Raw genomic sequence first — 24,853 nt, 5'->3', positions numbered from 1 at the left:
GTATACATCCATTAGGTAATCTGTTTCAAAGTTTTAATTCTATTAATTTAGATGATTATTACTCACTAGTCTAATGAAGAAAAAAAAAACTATTTTCTCGGGAAAATGTGGATATTACATAAGATCAATACAAATTATTTTAGATACAGAAATGTTATGCTATGGCCATATTATGATCAAAACCTGACTTGACAGTTGTCCAGCATACAGTCACTGAGACCTTCTACAAGGTGGGAAAGACACAAAAAATATCCTGAAGAACCTGGCTGTTAAATTGCTTTGCCCAAGCATATTATTGCAAGGTTCAGTGGAAGGAAAAAGTGTGCCAGAAAAATATGCAAAAATGACAGGGAAAACCACAGCCTTGAGAGAATTGTGAAGCAAATCTCATTGAAGAGTTTGAAGGACTGCAGCTTGAGTCAGTTTCACCACACAGACGTATCCAGGACAAGGGCTCCAACAGTTGCATTACTTGTGTTAAGCCATTCCTGAAGCAAAGACAGCACCAGAACCAGAAGATGAAGCACTGGACTTTTGATCAGTGGTCCAGAGTCCTCTTTTTAGATCAGATTAAAGTTTGCATTTCATTTAGAAGTCAAGAGTGGGGAGGCACAGAATCCAAGTAGCTTGAGGTCCAGTGTGAACTTTTCATAGTCATGGATTATCTGCTGGTGTTGGTCCATTCTGTTTGCTCACGTTTAAAGTCAGCACATCCATCTACCAGTAAACCTTAGATCACTACATGTGTCCCCCTCTGTGGACATGCTGATTTCAATTTGCAGCAGGACCTGAGATATGTCCACACTGTCAAAAGCACCACTATCTGCTCTAATGACCATGGTATCAATGTGCCTGACTGGGCTGCAAACTTTCCTGACCTGTAACCCCAAAAAGAATGGAGTATCGTCAAGACCAAGATAAACAGACCCAACAATACAGATGATCTGAAGACAGCTATTAAAGCAATCTAGGCTTCCTTAACACCTCAGCAGTGCTACAGGCTAATCTCATCGTCATGCTGGGTTCATGCAATAATTTAAGCAAAAGGAGCCCTGACTAAGTATTAGGCCAAATACTGTGCAGTTTGTGGATATGCTTTTCAGTATTATTTTTTTTTTTATGGATCTTATGTAACATACAAATTTGCAGAGGAACTGAACTTTTGTTCTTCTTCTGATTTGAGCCATAATTATCTAAAAAGAACAGAATTAAATATTCGAAATATCATCCCTCTGTATGTGATGAATCTATATATGAGTTTTGCTTTTTTTATCGGAATTACTTAAAACAAACTCAACGTTTTAGGTCATTCTATTGAGGTACCTGTATACAATAAATTATAGAACAGCATGGCCAGTTTCTTATTTTATTTTTATTAAAAAATGCACCATAGTAGTTCTAATTGTTTTGGCACGGATTTATTTAAAGTAAATGCTTCAAGATTTAGAGTAATGCATTTTGTTCATAGGGAATACATGTATCAAACTTGAAAACTCATGTTGTTAAACCGACATAGAAAAGGTAGAGTAGTATTACCATGTTTTAGCATATACAGTCAATGGGTGTGGACAACATCCAAGCTGTTCTGCAGAACAGACATGATGATAAATAAAGATTACTCCAACCATCACCTTTTGCATTTTGATAAATACTATACATTAGACAAATATATGCAGATGCCAGATTTGCAAAAGTTGTTAATAATAAATTTGTTTCTTAACAATATATTTAGATTATATATAGATTATTTAATATTTTGTGAGTTCATATGATACTAACTGGATTTGAAATCAGGTTTGACTCCAGGCAGTTAGTGGCACAATATCTGTCTGTACAAAGACAGGTTTACGGAATAGCCTCCAAAATTTAGGCATTATTCTTGTGTGCTCATGGGGAAGAAAATACTTTGAAGTTACCACACCCGTGGGTGCTGTTGCCCTTTGGGTGCACATGTGGCAGCTGGCAAATTTAGCTCAAATCTAATACTCCTGTGTCACCTCTGTCTTATTCACTCCGCAGTGGTGTTAGTTTTGTTTTTGTTGTACAGGCCATTAAAGGTTCAACTGTTAAATACACAAAGACTGCCCTCTAGTGGTGAATGAATGAATCTCTTTGTCAGACGCTGACCTTGTTTTAATTGGTTTTTGACATTTAGTTGCGTTACAACCACAAGTTTAAATGTATTTTATTTGAGTTTGATATGATAGATGTATATTTCTGTGCAGCACCAGTCACTCTGATATCCCTGAATAAAATATTTCACCACCAATTACCTTCCAATGTCACCTAAAGGCACAACTGCAAACCTAACCACTTAAGTCAGTCTGGGCAAGAAGAACATTAATCAGAGAAACAACCAAAAGGACCTTAGTAACTCTGGAGGATAGGCAGAGATCCTAGGCTCAGGTGATAGAATCTGTTTATAGGATGACAGTTAGTCAAAATAAAGTTTTGGGAAACTGCACATCACCCTGAACACATCATCCCAACAGCAAGACATGATGTTGGCAAATGCAGTGCATCATGCTCTGGACATGTTTTTCTTCAGTAGGGACAGGTAGGTGGAAGGTGGTCATAACTAATCCTGGGAGAGAATCTGTAAGATTAGAGACTCGGGCGGAGGTTCACCTTCCAGCTCGACAACAGCCCAGATCATTCTCCCAGAGCTAAAATTGAATGGTTTTAAGAAACTATTTTGGATCAGTCCTGAAATAAGGGTCTTCAAGGAGAGGAATAGAGCATTTTAAACAGGAAACAAGGAGTAGGTGAGAGCTGTGCAGATGGAAATGAGAAGACAGCAAAACAGCACCAGTGGGGTTTGGAAGAGCCTGAAAACAAATTAAGGTCCCAAACCAAACTCCCAGGCTGTAGGAGATTTACGGCGGGTAAATGATCTGAACCAGTTCTTCAACAGGTTTGATCAAACACTCATCCCTCCCCTAGCCCAGTCACCCCTGCTGCAAACTCCCCTATCATCAATGACTGCCCGCTTTTCTTTCCCAGGCTTTACACGTCTCAGCTTTCAGCCATCATCCTCCCCCTCTGCTTCAGAGGACTTCATACCACAGCCCAATCTCCACCATCATCCTGTCCCTTTGAACACTTCAGGGGAGGAATAAGATGTGAAAGATAAACGTGAAAAATGGCACCTTTGTCTGAATAGCATCAACTCCAGGCTCCTCAGATGCGCAGATCAACTGTGTGGCATCATGGGATACATGTTCAGCATGAGCCTTAAGCTGAGGAGAGTACCACAGCTGTAGAAGAGCACATATCCAAAATACCTCAGCAGCTACAGGTCTATAGCAGTAACCACACATCTGATGAAGACCCTTGAGAGGTTGGTCCTCAACCACCTTTGCCCCCAGGTGAGATTTTAGCTGGATCTGTTGCGGTTCGCCTACCAGCCTGGCATCAGGGTAAATGATGTCATCATCTCCCTCCTTCACCAAGGATTGGCCAGGTGCCAGCGGAAAGGTCTCTTAATCAACGCAGGGAAAACCAAGTGGTGGATTTCTGCTGGTGCACACCCACCACAACCAACACTGGTAACTGATAATGATATAGTGGATTTCTATGAGAAGCTGGGTGTTCATCTGAACAATAAACTGGACTGGAGTCACAACCTGCTCTTTACAGGAAGGGTCAGAACAGCCTCTACCTACTAAGGAGCCTGGGATCTTTTGGAGAGCAGGGGGCTGTCCTAAAAACCTTTTATGACTCTGTGGTGGCATCAAGCATCTTGTATGGTGCTGTCTGTTGGAACAGCAGCTGATCTACAGCAAAGAGTAAGTGGTTAGCTAGGTTCACCAGGAGGGCCAGCTCTGTCCTAGGATGTCCCTTTGACCCAGTGCAGGTGGTGGTAAACAGAAGAACTCTGACAAGAAAAAAAAACCATCACTGTTGGACGACTTCCACCTCATGCATAAAGCTGTTACAGAACTGTAGAGCTCCTTCAGTAATAGACTGCTGCATCCTAGGTCCACAAAAGAACATTATCACAACTCCTTCCCAGCAGCGATTAGACTTTATAACCATGACTGCTCCCAACCGTTAATGAGTGTTTACATCCCTGCTTTAGACATAAATCAAGTTGAGAATAAGTCAAAAATTAAAGTTCAGATACACTCTATCCAATTTTGAGCTTGAGCTATTTTCCATACAAAAATGAGCAAAAACGTTTAAGGTGTAACTGAAGCAAATAATAATTCTACACAGTATTGACACAGAGGCATTTATAAAGTCTTTTTTATTGCTTTCATGGTTCAGTTAATTTTCATTAGTTTAGAGAGGAATGAACAAAATGTTTGATTTAGGAACTACCAGGTGCTTCACATCATGTTTTTACAGCAACATGAAACATTCAGTCATGTGATATCACAAAATAAGCAAGTGTCTAATCTAATCAACATCACTAACAATATATTAATCTTAAATTTTTTTGTCGTTCTTAGTAAAAATCCTTTTTCATGATCAAAAAAGTCATTTTCAGTCTATTCAGACTATTTTCATAGCTTAAAATATATAAAACAGGAGTGCAGATTGTCTCTAGCAGGAATAAAAAGATGTGCAGATGATTTATCCCTTCACTTAGAATACAAACGTGAAATGTTTTAAGAGCTTCATAATGATCCTTACAGTAAAACTGCAAAAAAAGTGAAATGTAAACCTTTCAGAGTGTCTGCTACTTTTAGGTTGGAGAGCTTTCTCCTAGCTTCAATGCACATCGTAACAATCAGAAACTGGCTCCACAGTCACTGTCAGTGATGGTTTGTTGAAGTCAATAATGCCACACATAAAATTCAAACAACTGGTCCCAGTCAAACTACTGGTGGGTGGAATGCACCTCAGACCTGAGGCTTAATAACACAAAAAATGTATATTTAAGACTTTTAACGTTTAACAAAGTTACTGTGTACTGGTACGCATATATGTATATTGAAGATGCATAGCGGGAAACCTAGAAGTAATAAAAGCCTGTAGATGACTCTATAAAAGTAGAAAAATGTCAAAGCATGTGTCCTGCACTATTCAGAAAGGTTTCCTACTTATAGTTCAATCTGAGGCATTTTTCTTAATCTCAAAAGCATATCTAGAGGAGCATACTAAAGGTGACTTTAAAGCCTTCTTCCAAAAAAACTTCTACTTTGAAGTTATTCCTCTGGATCCAAGGCACAAGGTTGTTCCCTGTCTGGGGACCTTTGTGGAACACTGTGAGTCACAGAGAACCCTCTGAGCTTTTCTTGCAGACTACCTGCAGCCAGCCTCATCTGGTCTTCAGCCCCCTGGAGAGACTTCAGCTCCATGGTATAAAAGATGTACAGCAGAAAGGTGGTCAGCAGGATGGCGAAGCACAGAGCGGCCAGCAGGTAGAAGGAGATACGAGGGAAAGGCTGTTCTGCTCCAAGAGCGAAGCAGGGAACTGCTGCGATGACCAGCTCCAGGAACAGCAGAGCTAAGCCCATCACTCCAGTACGTGCAGCGGTGTAGCGCATCCCCTCAGCGCAGTGCAAGCCCACTTTGACTTCTGTGCGTGCCTCTGTTAAAGTGTCAACCAGCTCGGCTAGCTTCTCTAAACAGTGAGAAAGAGGAAATGGTTAAAAAGTTGGTCAAAATACACTCACCAACCATCTTATAAGATACATCTTTCTCTGACATCTACAGGGAATATGCTGCTCATTGGACATGACAGATGGTTGTGAATGAAAATCACAGTAGCTCAGCATATTATGAAATATCCAGACCTGCCAGACTGTCATGCCACATTAGAGTCACTTGAATTCCCCATTTCCACACTTTTGAGGCGAGGTTTGAACTTCACCAAACAGTCTCAACCACATCAATACATCAGCCAAAATTTATTTATTGCTGTCATGTGATTGGCTAAGTCGTCATTTGTGTTACAGGCAATTGAACAGGTGTACCTAATATAGTGGCCGGTGGGTGTATCTATTTAATATTATTATTACCATTATTACTGGTAATACTCTTAATAGTTTTTTGAGACATATTTCCCCATTAATGCATTTTGCAACAACAGAATTTTCATTTTGGTAATAATAAAAGTAATAAAGTATTGAAGTCACTTAAGTTCAATTTAATTTAGTTTTACAGGATAAAATACAGGATTAACATAAAAAATAAAATAATCTCACAAAGGGAAATCAATGCATGTAATTGTTCGACAGCAATCCATCAAAGAGAGGACCTCCATGGCCAATCTATGAATAAGTTATCTTGCATTCATGGTAGAGATACCTGTGGGAGTGTCCTGAGTCTTGTCGCTTCCAGTCTGAGCTGGAATGTGAGATTCTAGCCGTAACTCTGCAGTGAGAGCCTCATGATCAGAATATGGGAGGGCATGGCCAGGAACGGAGCCTTTGGTGGTGGACATGAAATCGCAATAAATGTCGGTTTTGGAGGAACCCTGAAATGGCAAAATGAGCTGATTGAAAATTATTCATAACTTCTCAAACATTATTATTTATGTACTTAAAAAGCACAAATAAAATAAACTTTGCAACAGCATAAAGCTTTCGCCCACCTTGAACAAGATGTAGTCGATCCGAATGCCCTTCTCAAAGGGGATAAGTTCATTTTTACTGATAAAAAGGTTGTCTGCTATCAAAGTCATACCATTTTCACATCCCTAAAAAAGCACAGACATTTTCAAAACCTTAGTACCCAAGAAGAAACTAATACATTTCTTATGTAAATGAACTGGCTTTTAATTTTGTTGCTTGAACTTTTTTCCTGCAAGTCACACTGACAACTTACCAACTCAGATGCTAAAACACAAAGCCACAATGATGCTGTGAAATTTAGCCCCACCGTTTCACAGCAATTATGTGCAACATGCAAAAAATGATCACACTTTACACATTCTGTAAATCTATTCGACAGTGGAGACTTGCTTAAAGCCTGTTAGACTGATTTCTCAGCCGCTCTACAAATGTTTTAGCAGGTTTATCTCTCCAGTGTAAAATGCCTGGCTAAAAACTACCAGAATAAACTATTTCTAAAATAGATTTTTAATACAATTTACTTTATTTTCTACATATAAACAAAATAATTATGCTGTGTAGCTTTCTTTTTGCTACCTACATCAAATTTAGCAGTTTCTACATAAGAGTCCCTGAGTCCAGTGTAAGACATCAGTAGTCTGCAGCCAAGGTCCTGAGGATGCATGTTGAGGTCGCCTCCCACGATGACTACATCTGCTCCAGTAGACGTATGTCTAACAGAGAACATACAGAAAAACATCCTTCATAATGCAACTTGGGATCAAGGTGAAAATTTGCTTTGATTCATGCGTTTATGTTTGAAAATACACTTACTAACATGACGTATTACAATGAAACAAGTCTAAATGGTAGCAGGTGGAGATATCAATGCAAATAATATGAAAATACTCTGCAGTGTGAACCCACAGTAGCTCATAGAGTATGTTCTGAAGCAAAGACACATTACCGGATGAACTGCTGCAGCTCCCAGGCTTGAACGACTCTGTGAGACAGATAAGAGTCCTTCTCTCTGCTGTACTCTGCATGCAGCTAAAATCAATACATGGAGACAATCCACATGAATAAATGAATTAAATAAAACCTGGAAACAAATCTGAGGACTGATTTTATAAGAACTTACATGTGTGACATAGACGTTTGCAGTCAGGCCAGCCAAGTTCAGTATGGCCATCCCAACAGCTTTACCTCCAAACCAGTCCCCATGGTGAGCCTGCATATGAGAGAAACTTTATGAAATTTATAAAAGAGGCGGAGACAGAAGGGGAAAGGAACCAAAAAATGTAGTAGTGTAACTAAAAGTGGGAAAACATTTATCACAGCTAACTTTCAAAGCTATATTTAACACGTTTTTCATATTCAAACAGCAGCAGAGAAAGTAAATTATCCTAGGCAATTACATTTAAAAAGCACATTTATTTATGAGTGAATTTAATTACTTTATTCAGATATTCAGAAATGGCATTAAAGTTTATTCATTGCAGTTTACATACACATTTAGTGGAATAGTTTAACTTACTCCTAACCTAGTGAGTACCAACATGCTACTCATACATTGTTGTAAAATCAAAAATCCCTTAATAATAAATATAACATTGTTTGGCCTACACACACATATTACTGTAGCTGAAAGTGATGTTTATATTTTTAAATATTTTGACCTTGATATTTATTTTATTACAACAAACACATTTATCAAAAACAATTTATACTCGGTTGGTCTGTGTGGTAAACGTGTATGAAAGCATGGGTGCACATGTGCATATTTTCCTCTTGTACCAAAGGAAACGTTCTAATGACCATAAATGCTACTGAAGTCTTGACAATGTCCAATAAAATGTAATAAATTTTAGCACAAAACCCTAACATGAAGGACTTACCATGTAAGGGTAACCGTTCAGAGAGTAGCGATAAAGGAAGGTGTCATGGATTCTATGTTTGGAAAAAATGGCCAGTCCACTTCCTATGACTCCACTGCAAAGAGGAAAAAAAGTAAGACATAAAATGTTAAACTCTATTATAATAGCTACAAGAAATGTATCCATTTAGATTTAATATGTTATGTAACAAGAGAGGTAGGACAAAAACACAAAATTAGCCTTGGGGTGGGGTCAAAAAAGATGAATCCTTTCTTAGCTTCAGTTACATTTTCAGACAGCCCAGTGCCATGAATGTCCATTTTTCTGACACCTCACTTTTACTGGTCTTTTGAAGACATAAGAATCATCCACCCAATTAAGAGCGAAACACATTCAATGTTCACCAGATGAGAATTCCTTTCGGGTCAGCAGATCACAGATATTACCTTTTGAAGTAATGAGAGTGAGGATGAGTAGAGGTAAGCTTCGTTTTCAAGTAGAGAAAGTCCTTCTCACTCCACACCTTAAAAAAAGACATTTAGCCTATTATACTCGAAAAAAAAAAAAACATTTCAAATAATATTTGTTGGCATCTCTGTCAGTTTCAGTCAAGGCTGCTTTTAGCACTCCAAACCTTACAAAAATGATAGGGCTGATAAAGTCAATCAACTTCAGGTGATTGTGTAATAGCTTTCACCTACCTCTTGAAGTAAGACAATATCATGTTGTTCCTTGCACAACATTTCTCCAATCATTTGATAGCGCTGGGAACAGTGTTTGCTTAGATAGCGGATCCCCCTGTTAAATAAAGAGTTTGCACATAGATTGTTTTTATTCTGCTAACCTGTACATGCATATAGATGTAAAACGTTGCATTTGGAATATCTCCAAACCACATCCACTAACCAGCAGTTCAGAGAAAAGACACGCACGCCGACACAGTCTTTGTTAGCCATGCCGACGAGTCAGTGGATCAGTAGAGGTGATGATGGAGTTTCAGATCAGGAGTAGCTTAGATCAGCTGTGGTGGCTGGGACAGATCCTGATGGGTCACATGAAAGATCATGGTAACTTCAATTAATCTAAGTTCCTTTGTTGTTATTGTAGTCGGTATGCCACTGCACAACAACATCCAGGACACAAGTGTAAGTGACTGGAGTCATTTGAGTAAATACAACCTGGCAGTTAGTGAAACTGAAGGGCTACCGAAGGGCTACCAAAGGGTACCAATGCACAATGTATGTATTCAGAAATAAAAATTCTGAATGGATAAAAAGACCGAGAGTCACTGGCAGAAGAAACTTTGGAACATGTGAGCAAAACATACTGAATTGCACAGTAAGCATGAAAAGTGCAATTGAAGCAAACTGCAGCCTGACATATAGTTCCATATTTTAGTTTGTGTTTTAAGCCAACACAATTTTGGTTTCACCAATAAAACCCAAATAAACTTCAAGAGTTAATTAAAAAGACACATTATTAGAATTATAGATGTTAGGTTTATGTAGGGTTTAATGCGGTATATACCTGAAGTTACGAAATGTTGAGATAAGCTTTCTGCTCCATCAATTGTACAGTTGATGACTGATCAATGTTTTAAGCTCAGCTGACCCAGACAGGCTTCAATATGTCATGCAAATTTTTGCCTGGTTTTCTTACCACATTTTGAAGAAAAGAGACACAATTGCAACCACCTGTTTTAGAACAACAACACATTGACGTTTGCTCAGTTTGGAAACAAATGGGAGAAACTATAATGTAGTAAAAACAATCAAGAGAGGCCAAAAGTGATTGACTTGAAAAAAGGTCTGATTTTCTGCTGTCAGATCCCCCAGTACCACTCTACAATCAAATTAGCGCTAAATTATAAAATTGTTGTCAAAAAGTGTAATCATAATATATAACAATATCCTGTTACTGCAATGAACACTTTACAAAATTTACATTTTACTTTCTTATGCGTAATCTCCTGAAAAGAAAATCCACAAACTTAGGTTGTAGTAGTCAACTGATTTTTATAGCACATATTATTACAAGTTAAGAGTAAAAGACTATTTGCACAAGCAGCCAGATTTATGATGAGAAAAACCAAACATATCACCACAACTTTCAATATCTGGTTAACAGGTTTTAGTGTTAAAGAAGCTGATAGACCAGAAATAAGTAAATCAACCTTTATGATTCATCACAAATGACATTATACCGGCTTGCTTAGAAGTAAAACAATTTTCAAACGCAAGATTAAAAGAAATCTATCTCTAGCAGCTTCGATATGAGTCAGATGACGTACTGTAATCTGACGGGTCACCAAATGAGGTGTTACACCTGTAGTTGCTGCAGGTCCTGGGACAGAACAGGTGAAGCTATTCCGACAATAGCTTTAACAATTTAAACGACAAAAGTTTTAGCCAACTCTTTTGTCCCATTTGGTAGCCCATTAGATCCCTGGTCAAAATGTGAATAATACTAAGAATCCACTGTTAGAAGTTGTTTCGTCGGTTTATAAATGTTACTCACTTTCAGGCAACACCAACTGTTAGCTAACTGCCACTAAACCCGTTAGCTGTTCTCTGTAGCTGTGGAACTTGCTCCAGTTTCCTTTGGCCTGGTACCAGTTTATCCATTAACTTACCGTCAGTCCGGCTGGTTTAACTGAAGCGTTGATTCGCCGTCGTAGTTACAGGGAGATTATTTCAGTTTTTGCTTTAGTCTCTCTAACACTTCCCGTTAGCCTGTTACTGACAGAGGAGAAAACACATAGCCGTAAGGTCCGCATATATCAGGCTACTAACTCTGACATAGCGGTATTCAAACGTTGCTATTGATACGTGCCTCTCTCAAGCCGACGTCAAGTCGGCTGGTATGAAAAAATAATGAGCTGGTCTCCGATTTGGTTTTTTTCCCAAAATAAAACCCGACATTAGCTCAAATTCTTACATTAGCACATTGTGAACTACCTTACAAAGCACGCATAAACCATACAATATTTCCTGCTACAACCCAATATCATTAAGGTAAACATTACCATTTTATGCTGTTTTGTTTTGAGTGCAATGCTTCCGGTTTGAGCTACCTCTATCGAAATTCATTCTGGGAGTTGAAGTTCATCGCTGTTTTGGTGCGAGGTGTCGATTAGAACGCAAAGTAAACATGATGCTTTGCACGCAGTTAAACCCACGCTTATTCCGAAGTACTTTAATAATAACTTAAACATAATTGTAAAAGTTTTAAAACGTTTGTTGGCAGTCATTTTCAGCTTCAAGTTTAAACATATTCTGTATACCGAATTATATAATTTGCATGAACTTTTGTATAGCAATTCATCTTATTGAAAGCCGCCTTTCAGTCTATTTGGTGGTTTCCACATCGATTTGTTTGTAAGTTTGGAAAAGAAATACGCCATGGTTTCAAATAGGATTCTCATATGAGTCCACCTGTGGTGACAAAATGGTGGCTGCCATCAGCTCTCAAAAGAGCAACTCATTTAAGACACTCACTGGTTTAATAAAAGGGTTAGAACTTGGTAAAACACAGCTAGGCACATTTGAGCTTATGTTGTTGGTCCAAGAAATGCGGAGTATAAGTGTGTGCCTAAAACTGGTAAAAGGGTGGGGTCCACCTGGTCAACCCCCTATTATTTGTATGTCTGTTTTTATTATCCTGTCAATTTTGGTAAACCATCTGGGCCTACATACAGCTAAGCAGGCTCAAACTATGATACTACCACAAACATGTTTTTACTCATGAGTTAAGGTTATCAGGTTGAAATGTTGATTTTTTCTTTCAGAAAGCGCACACACAATTTTATACTTTTTATAATTTTACAACGCAAACAGCCAATAACAGTTAAGATCTCATTACATTTAGGCATTTAGACATGGCACAGATAAGTTGCCGAAGTTCAAACAGAGCATTAGAATGAGGAAGAAAATGTGGCATGTTTGTTGTTACCAGGCAGGTAACAACCATCTCTCGGGTTTACAGAAAATGGGCAGACTGGTTTGAAATGACTGAAAGGAAACAGTAGCTCAACAAACCAGTTGTTACATCCAAGATATATGTAATGCGATTTCTTTGAATGCACCACATAGAGGGCCACCGTCAACTAAGAACAGGAAACTGAGGCTACACCACATTTGGACAATAACAAAATGTTTCCTGGTCAGTTTCAGCTGTCACAATCAGATGTTAGGATCTGAATTTGGCGAAAGCAACTTGAAAGCATAGATCCTTGATGTCTTGAATCGATGCTTCAGGCTGGTGGTGTCAGTGTAATGATGTGATGTGTGGCAAAGATTTGTATTGTTGATGTGCAGCTGACAAATGTGCAGTAACTCTGAGATGCTATTATGTTCAATAAGGACCAACTACTCTGAGGAATGTTTGCAACTATTTTTAATCAATGCCACAAGGAATTAAGGAGGGTCTGGGGCAAAAAGTGTCCAACCCAGTATTAGAATGTTGTACCTAATAAAGTAGCCAGTGAGTTCCCATGTAACTGTAGACATAGTAGTATATGCAGTAGTTTGTTTTTTATGTTTTTATATGTTTATTGGTACCTATTTACCATTTATTTAAACCAGGATCCACTGGATGCAGACTTTATCTTTTTACTATATCCCACTGATTCTCTAACCCAAAATCTTTTTTTACAAAACTTTATGTTAAATAAAAAGAACCACCATAGACAAAACAAATTAACATAAATTTAATGACTTTTTCTGGGGAAAATGGCCCCAAAGGCACCATGTGTCTTGTGTTATTAGATACATTTGTTGATTACATAGTCCAACCTCTATTTTTAAGTATAAAATTGCAATGCACAATTGTAACAAAGACAATAGTAAACCACCTTAAACCAAAAAAGAAAAAAAAAAACTTCCCACACCATTCCGAATATGATACATTAGATAACTCAGTATTATCAATACCAGCACAATCACACATTATTTTCAGTGTAACATATGGCAAACACTGAAGGTCAAAAAACAACAGAATCAAAACATTAATTTTGATGATGGCAAAAAATGTCTATAAAAGATAAACTATGAGACCTGCAAAAGGAGAAGTGTTATTTGTATTTAGGCTGTGAAGTTTCATCCAAAATCACAGATACATTTTAAATTTGCTCTCTTATAGCAATGTTTTCCAGTGGAGCTCACAGAACCAATGCTTGTCTAGCAGAAATCGTGGAGTCAAAAGTTAATTCTGTCTCAAATAAAACTTATGCCAGAGTTTTAATACCTTTATCGCAATGGAAAATTATCAACATGTCTTCAGAAACCCCTTCCCGCCCTTTCGATATTTCTCCTCAAACCCCATAAATAACAATCAATAGTCATACTCCACAGAGGCAATAGTTCTTTTTCATCAAATCATTTGAACTGATTTCATAATTATTTTGTTTGTAAAAAAAAAACTGTCTTAAATATAAAACTGAACTTTCTACCAGTGAATGCAGCTTCTCCACAAATTACATGGAGAAGAGTGAAGCAAATAAAGCAACTTCACAGCATACAATCTCTTTTTTAAACAAAAGAAACAGTGATTAACCGCTCCCCCTTTAACCATGGTCTCTGTGTTGAGTTACATGGTCACAAATATCAACAAAAAGCCCCCCAAAAATACTCCTATGTAACACATATTCCTTTAATATCCACTGACTCACAGTACAGAAAGAAGTTATTCAATTATGCTACATAACTCAAGTCAGAAAATAAGCACTGCTGTTGCTGCACCCCCTATGTTATTTTTTAATAAGTGCATCTGAGCACACGTCTTCAAACAGCAGGAAATAACAGGGGGTCTCACAAGGAAGGTAAAGCCCTGGATTCCTGTTAAATTGCAATGATACAAGACATCCCTAGTGTCAAATGTCAGTAACAGATAGATTCTGGTAAGACCGGATCTTTAACTGTGTATTAAGATGTAAAACCATAAGCAGAATTACGACAACACATCAACAGTATCAGTATTCCCCCATTCCACATGGACTGTTGAACATTTTGTTTAGAATTTCTTTTTTATGTCATATTTTGTAAATTCAATTCAATAAAAAAATACTTTAGTAATCCCAAAGGGAAATTAAATTAAATCAGGCCACATAAAAATTAGTAATCCCATTCCTCTGTGTGCCCAAATACAAAAACTGCCCTCACAGATGTTGATCAGATTCCAATATTTTGGTAACAAAACACAACTGTGTGAACATCTTTTGTTCATTCAAAAACAAGAGGTAGTAAAAAAGGCAGTCCAAAGTGGCAGGCAATGGTAAAACCTTTGGTTAAAAAAGGCACTTGCTGTATTAACAAACCTGAACACCTTTCTTCAAGTTCTTCCCATTCTGTTGTCCAAATCCCTCCACTTTACAGGCCAATATGCACTTCTCTTACTGCCACCATAGAAGACTTTCCAACCCCATAAACACATTCTCCATCCCTCAATTTAATATTTCAATCTTCATCAAATACAAGGTGACCCACTTCATCTTGTTTAATCACATACAAAACAGCTTGTTATCCACAGTTTGTGCATTTGTATTTTTCCTTGCATACTGTCCTTAAAGCGTAAAGTGTGTCCATGTTAGTCCGGTCTAGCATTGTTGAATGTTTCTGTTGTAGTTTTTCCTGGAAGGTTGAGATGGTCGTAGAGAGATTGCGTCACGCTTAGTCTGGCTTCTCCAGAACCATCTTGATAAGCTGTTAGTCTTTTACAAGTCTGTAGACATGATACTGAGCTCCATGTTCACTATTGGAAACCTCAAAAACAAATGCTATACAGAGCAGGGTCTCCTGGGTGTCACGGTTCGTCACCACCTAACAGAGATCAAATACTTATATTAACAAATGCTTACATTTTTCAGACAGCATTTTTAAGGATTCATTCGAATTAAGTGTGTTTTACCTGTAGGATCGTAAAGTTTTCAAGAACACTATTCATCATGTACTTTTCAGGTAAGTGTTTGAGTTTGTGGATAAAGTTGATCATGTATTCGCACATAGGAGAGCGGTGGATCCTGTAAACATACTTTCCTCCCTCCAGGCGAGCGTATTCTGTCTGTAACATATACAACGGCAAAAACAGGAGAAAATGGGTGTATGAACTGTATCAAACACATGTTTGTGAAAACAGTTATTTAAAACACATCCTTACCTCGACTTTCTCTACAACCTGTTTGCCGAATGAGCAGACTTTAGTTGAAACTGTGATCGTCATGTTCTCCATACTGCTGTACTGGCTGCTTACACCGTAGAATGAACCCGGCCCATCCAGCATCCCGCTGCTATTCAGGTCAGCCTGTAGAGGGCAGAAATTTCAGCCTACTGATCCAACTCAAAACATAAAAACACTCATAGAACATACAGTTAAAGCCTAAAGGGAAATACATTGTGAAACAGAAGAATTTTACAAAGAGCCTGCAGATAAAATATGTATCAAACATATTACAAGCAGAAAAAAACACATGTTCTGCAATAATACAATCATCAAAGTGTCTTTAGATGGTGAGCTAAATAACACCTGTAAGAATTTTAACTACAGCAGCTTCCACAACCTTCGGCTCCCCTGGTAAGGATGATTAAAACGCTTAAAATAAATTTATATTTTGTTGCAGTACCTTCATATCCCACTAAATCTCTTGCTGCAGTTCTCTTACATTAAACTTTGGAGATTTTGTATCTACCATACTACCATCCTCACTGTTCATGTTGGGAAGATAAGCTTTGTCACCATTTTAGTGGTTTGAAACGTTCTAGTTAATGCTTTAACTGTAGATTTGAGCATGGTTAGGCAGGTAGCTATTATCTTGTAGCCACTTCCTTTTTTATATACTGTAGAATGCCATGTTGAATGGCATATTTCTTTGTCAATCCTATTTTTAACGAGTGGCTAAGAGAAATAGGCCATTGTGCCACCTTGTAATAGTAATCCTAGGAACAGAAAAACATGAAATAGAAATTACAATACAAATGTTCATAGACACTCAGATCAACTTAAAAAGAAAAGTACAAATTAGTCGCTTAAATTACATTTATGTCTTAGCTATTGTTAGAAGTATCAATAATCGTGGCAGGAGTGCCTCCAGAAATATTTGTAAAGAGTGGCCAGACGGGGGCCACCAATATCTTTGGAGTGGCAGACCAAAATCAAAAGCCATAACAGAAATCTGTGTGTGTATGCTGCTTTGGCAAAACTTTAAATTTAGATCTGCAAAAAAATTAAACAATGAAAAATTGTTGGGTTAATCTAATGGAAAGAAGAACTGATCAAACTACACCTCCCAGTATTCGTTGTAGTTCTGAGATTCCGCTAATCGTCACAGACCGAGGTTTCATAAGGAGGTCGCACTGGTGTCACTCTTGCTGCCTGCCTGCCGGTGCACTGGGACAAATCAAGGCGGGTGGATTTATCATTGTGCTGGCAAGTTAATTTTTTCCCCCTCGTTTTACCTTCGAATAAGAAGCTTAACAAAGCCTTAAGATCTAGCAGTATGCGCACAATCCCAGCCGGTTTTAGCAGTTTGTAATGCCAGTTTGCAGCTCTCTGGACAGAGAAGATGCTTTTTTTGTGCACCAGAGCGTTGACCTTGCTCACAAGAAGACATTCTCAAAGTAAGGCTTATGTGTCTGGGCAGAAATAAAACTTTGGTTAAAGTAGGATGATCCAGGTTCATGATTGTGGTATTTTTGTGTGTTTTCCTAGAGCTGACGCATCCTCTGCAGCTTCAGCTGAGTAATAGTGTTTTCACTGTGATTTAAAAGTTATCCTGGGTTCTATTGGCCGGCTTTAAGACAGGCATTGAGTTAGAATTGTCATTGTTTGAAGGTATTTTGGGATAATATAACAGTCCCGCCCTTTGGGCAATGTTTAGTCTGTGGTGCGCTACTTCTCTTTTCCCTTTCTTTAGTTCCCCCCACTTGTTTCCCACGTGCAGTTTCATTCCATTGTTGGAACCACGAGGCAAACGGCTAGTTAACCAAGCTAACACCTAGCTTAGTTGTATATTATCAGGCCATCTAGGTTAGCTCGACTCTGGGTTCCTTGCTAGCTGGGCACTACTGGGGAAAGACCCAAACACACACACACACACACACGCACACAACAGAAACAGATATCCATTAATGCTTCTTGCTATTTCCCATTTTCACGTTTGATCCAAAACTCCAAATATTTTCCAATTCATTAAAACATTTCTGGGATTGACTGAGATAATCATTTTGTGCTAAAGTGCTATTTGGGGTACTGATGTTCATCATGGTTCCTCACATTCTTGTCTGAGCAAAAGCTTTGAATATTCCTCATTTTCCATTTGTTCATTACTCGTGAATTTATCAATCTTTCATATTACTTTGATTATTTCTCCTTTGTTCAGTGGTTTGCTGGTATTTTACTAGTTTTAGGTGAAGAATTTCATTAACTGGCATATTTAACTGTACGGTTGAAATATTTTACTTGATAAATTCTCACATATATAAAGAGAAGTGTTTGTGCTCATTTTGTGTAGAAGTTATTTGCTACCCGATGGCTCGTTCTCACATCATTTCTTTTTGGTTAACTGTCTGATAATACAGTTGGATTTTAGTGATTTAGGAGAATAGTTATTAATTAATATTTCCAATTATTAATTATAATTACTGAGTGCTATTAGCCCAACAATAACAATTTCATAGTCGTTGTTGTCTTCCAATTCATCTGAGACCGGGTCGAGGGAGCAGCAGACTCAGTAGAGACGCCCAGACTTTTCTCACCCCAGACACCTCCTCCAGGGGGAGCCCAAGGTGTTCCCAGGCCAGCTGAGAGACATAGTCCCACCAGTGTGTCCTGGCCTGTACCCTAGGCCTCCTCCCGGTGGGACGTGCCTGGAACACCTCCCAAGGGAGACGTCCAGGAGGCATTTGATACAGATGCCTGAGCCACCTCAACTGACTCCTCTCGATGTGGAGGAGCAGCGGCTCTACTCCAAGCTCCTCCTGGATGGCTGAGCTCCTCACCCTATCTCTAAGGGAGTGCCTGGCCACCGCGTGGAGGAAGCTCATTTCAGCCGCTTGAATCCGGGATCTTGTTCTTTCCGTCAAGACCCAAATTTCATGGCCATAGGTGAGGGTAGGAACGTAGACCGACTAGTAAATAGAGAGCCTCGCTTTTCGGCTCAGCTTTCTGTTCACCACAACAGACCGGCACAGCTGCACCGATCCGTCTGTCGATCTCCCACTCCATTCTCCCCCCACTCATGAACAAGATCCCGAGATCCCCTCCTTGAACTAACACATTAAGGTGGTGGAGGGATTTCAGTGCTCGAATGATCCTAGAGGCTATGTTGTCCGGGACTTAAATGCCCCTGGTAGGGTCTCCCATGGCTAACAGGCTCTGGGTGATGTTCAGACAAAGAGGTTCAGATGCCTTCATGAGGACAACTAGAACGAGGCACGTGATGTCGCCCGGTACAGCGGAGTCAGGGTCCCACCGTGGAGCCAGGCCTGGGGTCTGGACTTGCCGCCTGGTGGCCAGATTGCTCCTCGCAGGACCCAGCTGGGCCAAGCCCAAACGAGAGACGCGAGCCCATCCCCTAGTGGGCCCAACACCTGCAGGGGGAACCATGAGAGGCCGGTGCAAAGCGGACAAAAGTGGGAACCTCGATGACCCGATCTCCGGATGCTAAAACAATTTCATAGCATATTTTGAAAATCTAAACGTTGTGGATGATTTTGGCCACAGTTATTTTATAGCATGGAATTTTTCCCCAAAATAAATTAACTTCAATTAAAGGTTTGATTTTTCCATATTGTATGAACAGCGGGCTACGCAACTGCAATAAAATATTATTTTTAAGGAATTTAACACATATTTACCAGGAGTGCCAATTACTGTGGATAACATATTATTAAGCAATGTATAAAAAAAACCCACCCAGAATTTGACGAGGAAAAAAGCATTCTGGGGTCCTTTCTCATAAAGTTCTTTCAGCCCGCCTTTTTTTTCAGGGAACTTGTCGTAGATCTGTCGGATTTCCACAGCCTCAAGGAGCGGGTCACTGTAGGAAGGATTCGTCTGTCCAATGTGGACAAACAAGTGTTTGCTGTACTGCAGAGGATAGAGACCAGAGGTTCAAAAATATCAGTTTCCAACCTTTTTCACAATGTCAGGAAAATGTTGTGATACTAAAACGACTGATGTAGGAACCAAGTAAGATTCCATGCACCAGTTTTTATTCATCTCAATTAAAAAAGTCAATATGTATCTCCACAAACAACTAAACAAAATTTGATTGTGCAATCACAAAACACAATTAAATAAAGGTTGAGTTACTATAATAATTTAAAGCCTCTCACAAAGAGGGTGCCATTAACACAAACAAAACAATAACATTTTCTTGATTCTGTGATGGCTACATGTCGCATGTTTGGTATTACAAACTTCAGCTTACAATGTCCGGGTCTCTCTGGACCTCCATAAAGGCAGAGTACTCAAGCATCCGCAGTTTAGACGAAGCGATCGTCCGGTCTTGCCACACTGGTACTGCGGTCGCTGATGGTGCAGGGGGGGGCGCTAAGGGCTCATAGGCTGGCCACAGACACAAAGGTGTTGTAAAAACAATCCATTTTTATTTTCTGAAACACTCACAGATTTCTATATCACACCTACCAGGTATGGGTTGTTGTACAGAGCCTGGCAGTGTTGAGTATGGGGGCTGTACAAAAGGTTTGATGCTGGAAAAAAAAAAAAAAAGACTAAGTCAAAGTCTATTTATGTTTGTAGCTCGTGTCTCAAACTTTGTTTGTAGCTCTTATTGTATTAATCTGTTAATTTCTAAGAGTAAGCAAGTGTTGCTGCACCAGCTAGGTGTTAAGTTGACCTTCTTCAGTGCTACATAATAGTACAAAACAGCACCAGTTAATATACTTTCCAGAATAATCACAGAAAACCAGTTAAGGTTTTTGGTACTTTTGAGATCATCATCATATGAAGAGTTATCTATTGTTTTCCCCTTTTTTCAATTAAATCTGAAGCAGTTAATCTGCCTGGTGATGGTTAATTCAACAACAGTGTAGGAAATAAACAATTCAGTTGTTTAGGAGGAGTTAGTGCTGTTTTGTGCTTAAATTCAGATCTTGGCTAAGGAGAACTTACACATGGCTGGTGCAGACGGGCCCAGGAATCCTTCCCGGGTTGACCTCTAGAATCATCCTAGTGTTGAAAAATGTTATTCAGTAAAAAAAAAACTGCAATACCCACCTGACATAAAACCTAACCTGCTCACTGATTCACTCTATTTTTGCAGCAATTTATTTCTTGTGTCAAGTATTTTTGTTTCCTGTTTTACTTACTCCTGAGATGGTCCTGGCTGTACTGGGATCGGAGCGGGCCAGAACTGGAGAGCAAAAAACAGAGTTAAATGTTTCTTTTTTTCTAGTTTTTCCCCTTTTTTAAAAACTTTTTTTAACTGTAATAAAATCTGTTTATGTGCCGTCATTTTTTGTTAAGCTACTCACTCTAGCTGGTTGGTATGGGGCAGGAGACAGAGGAGGAAGGTGGTTCTTTATCATACTAGGCGAGACAATCTGTGCAGACGACAGGGCTGCCATATTCTGCAAGGCTTTGTCTTTGGATGCTTGATCCTGAAAGTTGTGAGAATTAAGCAGCATACCATAAGTATAATTGTCTCAAGAACATATATTTTAAAACAATTGATTTAGCAATCAAAGTAAAGTCTAAAAATTGTTAGCTTAGCAGTAACACTGTGCTGTTCTGCTAAAAGATCAGCTTTCAGAATGAAGCAGAGAGAAGGGCAGAGAGATGAAGCAGCATTGATTCAATATATAGATGGTCAGTATGTTATCAAGAACACCACAAGAAAAATACAATATAGTGATTGCAGCTGGATCCAAGTGATTGCAAGACCCAAGAATAATGACAGGTAGATCAAGATCTTCTAAAGCCGTTCAATTTAAATCCAAACCTTATGGAGGTGTTACTCATTTTGAAACAGTGTAAGCCACAGTTTTGGATTTAAGAAAGCACATAAAAATATATTTTTTTTAATAGTTGTTTACTTTTTCTTTTTCGTCTTAGATTGCAAAATAGTTGAATTTTGTACCCTTATCTCTGACTTTGTGAATCAAAGAAAGATACCTAAGGAGTAAGATCTTGTGTTGAGAAGGACACCTAATGCAAAGCAAGCAGGGGTTTGATTTCTGGCAGAGGCTGAGGGGCAATAACGCTACATCACAGCAGGGCTGTGTTGAGAACTTTCTTCTTAAGCACTGCTTTATTAACGAGATAGCAATGGGGTGGGACGCCATGCCTGCAGAGGGCAAAGGGAAAGTGCACTAGTGCGGCCAAACAAAGGGGAGCAGGGAAGCATATTACACAAGGCAGATTCACTTACCAAATTCATTGCCTAAATCAAAAAAGAGAGACACCATTAGTATTATGAACGTCTGTATAATGTTTTGATGTTGTCTTCTAAGGCATATAAATTATAGTGGTTTTAAATCTAAGGTCAGTGTAGACTCGTGTGAAAAGAGTAAAACCTTTCTGTTCAGCTAAGCAAACCGTGACAGTTTGCCTATAGCTACTATATCACAGCTATGTGGCATTGTGGGAAACAAAATATGCAGTATTCTTTTCTTAAATGACAGTCATTTTTATGAAGAAACTTTTTTTTTTCAAAAGGTAAACGTAAGATATGCATATCATTGATAACAACAATGGCAGAAACTGTACTTCTTTACTCAGTTTAAGTAAAACATGACTGCTGCGTATGATCCTGTACTCTCCTAAAGTACGTCCCAAACTTTTCAGCTTTTAACATTAATGCAAAACATTAGCCTGAGCTTATAATCCTAACTATTACTAATTAAATGATACAAACATAACAAGCATTTGAATAAAATGTAATGATTAATTTCTAATATCACTAGTCTTAATAAGGTTGGATAGTAATACAGTATTTAAGTATCCTGGAGTATCAAACATAGCAAAGGTATTACGCTATTTTTTTTTTGAGCTATAGTTTTTATGAATGCAGAGTAAACTTCCTATAAACCTTTCTTCTTGTTATGCCATTCCTGCTTTGCAGTGTTATTATTTACTCAGCAGCAACACCTTGTATTTAAGAGTGACTGCAGTGAATCTATGACACAGTAACTTCACCTTGATGAGGCTACAACTTCCTTATTACTTTTATATGCACGTCTACATGTCTATATGTCTACTGGTCTATATCGTGCGTCTACATCTCTATACTGTGCGTCTATATTAACCTATGACTTATTATTCAGATGAAGAGACATAAAATCTGGCCTTTTTTATTATTTGCTTAAATACTTTTGCCTTTTACCTCCTGTGGCAAATAAGTTCTGAGAATAAAGCAGAGAAAAAGAAAGAACCAGAACCAGCTAGAAGCCTTGCCTGGCAATTTGCTAACCGGGTCTAATTTCCCTTTTTAGATTTGGTTGAGATAAATGTTGTTTGCATTGTATACCTTGCTACATTTGTCTATTTTGTGTAAAATTTCGGCAAGATTTTTATTTTGCTTTTCATTCATATCACCCGGATGTTAATCCAAATAGAGAAGCTGCCTGGACAACCAAAGAACTAAACCAGTACCAATGCCTTTGAGGTTTGAGGGATCGTTCAGTTGGAACAACAATATACAGTAGCTGTCGTGCTGAGCTTTACCCATCAGCTGAGCAGAGAAACTGGACTGTGGGAAGAGCACACCTGGAATAGTTTAGCTGATTCAGTAAGGGAGCTTAACGTCTAAGATCCATCGCACAGTAGGCCCTTTTTTTTGTTCTATAGTGGCAATGCTGTTGTGACAAGCTGACAGATCCAAAAGTGGATCCAAAACTTCAAGTTTTCCTTTGTTCCTATCCTAAATTCAGCCACTCAAATAAATGTGAAGTATTAAAACTCTAGAGCACAAAATCAACTTCTTGTAACTCCTGAAAGACTAGTAAACATCTGATAAAAGTTAGACTTTTCACCATCTTAGGTGATATTTCAATGTTCTTTTCTTTTTCAAAACACTTCCTTTTTTCACTATAGAAGTAAAGTAGAATAACTAATTATTTGTTTGTTTTTTACGTTTCTTTGTAACTAATTAAATCACTAGTAAACAGCAATAATCTGTAATTAGAGAGAACAATAATAGGACTTATTACTGGGTAAATAAATTATTAGTTCTCATATTTTGTGAATTATTAACAGAAGTGTAATTATTTTTGGTTGATGAAAAGTGCATCTTAATCTGAGAAAAATAAACCATCCCCTTGCTCTTTGTTCAATGGGAAGTGAACAATCCTATCTATTTTTAGATCACTTTGTTTCATGATTTGAGCAATAAAAAACACATCTGTTTGTTGTTTCTCTAACCTAAGACAGTTGTTTTTTTAAATCTATTAGATTAAATTTTGCATTAAAATACACTAAATCACATAAAGTTACTATGCAACTCACAAATCTGTTTGGGCAGGTGTTAACATGGTACATCCTATTTTTTGGGGAGAGTTATTGGTATTAAAAATATAGACATGAACCAACTCTAATCAATGACTGCTGATTCTTTTTCTAGTTAAAATTATGACAAAATGTTACGTAACAGAAGATCACCTCAAGATGTACCACTTTTTTTACAACCACCATGGGGTCCTGACCCCAGCTTTAGGATCCACTACTATAGAGGATTAATTATCTTTGGAGGTTTAATCTTATCTAATTTTTGCTCCACATTTTTGCTATGTAGAAGGATTACAAGTGGATTATTATTAAATTTATTTCTTTGAAAATATGCAAAAATTATTTAAAAAGCATGAAGAGTCCAGAGGAATTTTTGAGTACAAGCCAAAAAGGGTTGTACAAAACACAATTAAAAGATTAACTTTATATTGAGTTTTACAGAAGAAGGAGAAACTAGATATTGAAGTGAAATGAGTAGAAAACAAAAAGAAAAAAAGAGTAATAAGAGTACAGTAAGCTGCAGAAGACAGAGACAGAGCTGTAGCAACATGCAGAAAAGTTTGCTTTCTTTAAACCAGGCTTAGCAGTGCGTGTTCTTATTGAGCAGAGTACACTAACAGACATTACAGCCCAATTTCTTTTTAGATTTTTATTTAATGCTGCAATCTAGGAATAGCAGAACCCTGCGTGTTGGTGTACTGCATGCAAAAAAGTAAGGCTGATTTTTTAAATAAACTTTTAATTGACAAATAATGTTTTTCTACACAGCAATCATGCATCTGCTTGTGAAGCAAAAACTGGCCTTACATCAAAGCAAAGACAGATAACCAGATTCACAAATTAGCTGGTTAGCGCAAAGCTAAGCGTGTACCAGCCCTGCTGATGTGAAGCGCATACCTTTAGCTTTGACTGGATCTCGCGAGATTTTCTTCGGGCGAGAACCTGCAAGTGGCTAGAAACCTGCACAGAAGAATAGCCAAGAGGAGGTAAGAGGACAGGGAGAGAAAGGACACG

The 24,853-nt window shown here is 38.3% G+C and overlaps 2 protein-coding genes across 11 annotated transcripts in view; both read right to left on the bottom strand.

Annotated features, from left to right (window-relative positions):
• Positions 1-4,231: 4,231 nt before the first annotated feature.
• On the bottom strand, positions 4,232-11,424 carry smpd2b (sphingomyelin phosphodiesterase 2b). Of its 2 annotated transcripts, XM_047346408.1 has the most exons (12): positions 11,406-11,424; positions 11,013-11,118; positions 9,287-9,422; positions 9,082-9,178; positions 8,827-8,903; positions 8,402-8,495; positions 7,645-7,734; positions 7,471-7,553; positions 7,105-7,237; positions 6,545-6,649; positions 6,259-6,427; positions 4,232-5,572 (listed from the first exon to the last, which is right to left on the bottom strand). In XM_047346408.1, exons 3-12 carry the CDS (start codon positions 9,334-9,336, stop codon positions 5,154-5,156), a joined length of 1,317 nt encoding a protein of 438 aa, XP_047202364.1. In that variant the 5' UTR covers positions 9,337-9,422; positions 11,013-11,118; positions 11,406-11,424; the 3' UTR covers positions 4,232-5,153. The 2 variants fall into 2 exon arrangements, with proteins under 2 accessions (XP_047202364.1, XP_047202363.1); XM_047346407.1 differs by lacking the exon at positions 11,406-11,424 and having other exon boundaries at positions 11,013-11,206.
• Positions 11,425-13,073: 1,649 nt separating this feature from the next.
• The window catches only part of LOC124856852 (transcriptional enhancer factor TEF-5-like), a 41,730-nt gene continuing 29,950 nt past the window's right edge, over positions 13,074-24,853 (bottom strand). For 3 of the 9 annotated variants that reach the window (XM_047347760.1, XM_047347765.1, XM_047347761.1), the window contains 11 exons: positions 24,737-24,799; positions 21,765-21,776; positions 20,869-20,994; positions 20,704-20,747; positions 20,507-20,563; positions 20,021-20,085; positions 19,803-19,939; positions 19,286-19,459; positions 15,533-15,676; positions 15,284-15,436; positions 13,074-15,195 (listed from right to left, as the gene is read on the bottom strand). In XM_047347760.1, the coding sequence (XP_047203716.1) occupies positions 15,082-15,195; positions 15,284-15,436; positions 15,533-15,676; positions 19,286-19,459; positions 19,803-19,939; positions 20,021-20,085; positions 20,507-20,563; positions 20,704-20,747; positions 20,869-20,994; positions 21,765-21,776; positions 24,737-24,799 (1,089 nt within the window). In that variant the 3' untranslated portion in view covers positions 13,074-15,081. The remainder of the gene's footprint in view (positions 15,196-15,283; positions 15,437-15,532; positions 15,677-19,285; positions 19,460-19,802; positions 19,940-20,020; positions 20,086-20,506; positions 20,564-20,703; positions 20,748-20,868; positions 20,995-21,764; positions 21,777-24,736; positions 24,800-24,853) is intronic. The other 6 variants (XM_047347762.1, XM_047347766.1, XM_047347763.1 and 3 more) reach the window with 5 other exon arrangements.

The sequence above is a fragment of the Girardinichthys multiradiatus genome, chromosome 20 (genome assembly GCF_021462225.1).
Source record: "Girardinichthys multiradiatus isolate DD_20200921_A chromosome 20, DD_fGirMul_XY1, whole genome shotgun sequence".
In the NCBI taxonomy this organism is placed as follows: domain Eukaryota; kingdom Metazoa; phylum Chordata; class Actinopteri; order Cyprinodontiformes; family Goodeidae; genus Girardinichthys; species Girardinichthys multiradiatus.
Note: the sequence above shows the minus strand (reverse complement) of the source record. Positions and strands in the feature narration are given on the sequence as shown.

What these genes read in the sequence shown, in the direction of transcription:
- smpd2b (XM_047346408.1), bottom strand. Translation starts at nt 9,336, where the DNA reads ATGGCTAACAAAGACTGTGTCGGCGTGCGTGTCTTTTCTCTGAACTGC. An exon ending in ATATTGTCTTACTTCAAGAG is followed by an intron (nt 8,904 to 9,081) that starts GTAGGTGAAAGC and finishes TCTTTTTTTAAG; the next exon opens with GTGTGGAGTGAGAAGGACTT. An exon ending in TGAACGGTTACCCTTACATG is followed by an intron (nt 7,735 to 8,401) that starts GTAAGTCCTTCA and finishes TCTCATATGCAG; the next exon opens with GCTCACCATGGGGACTGGTT.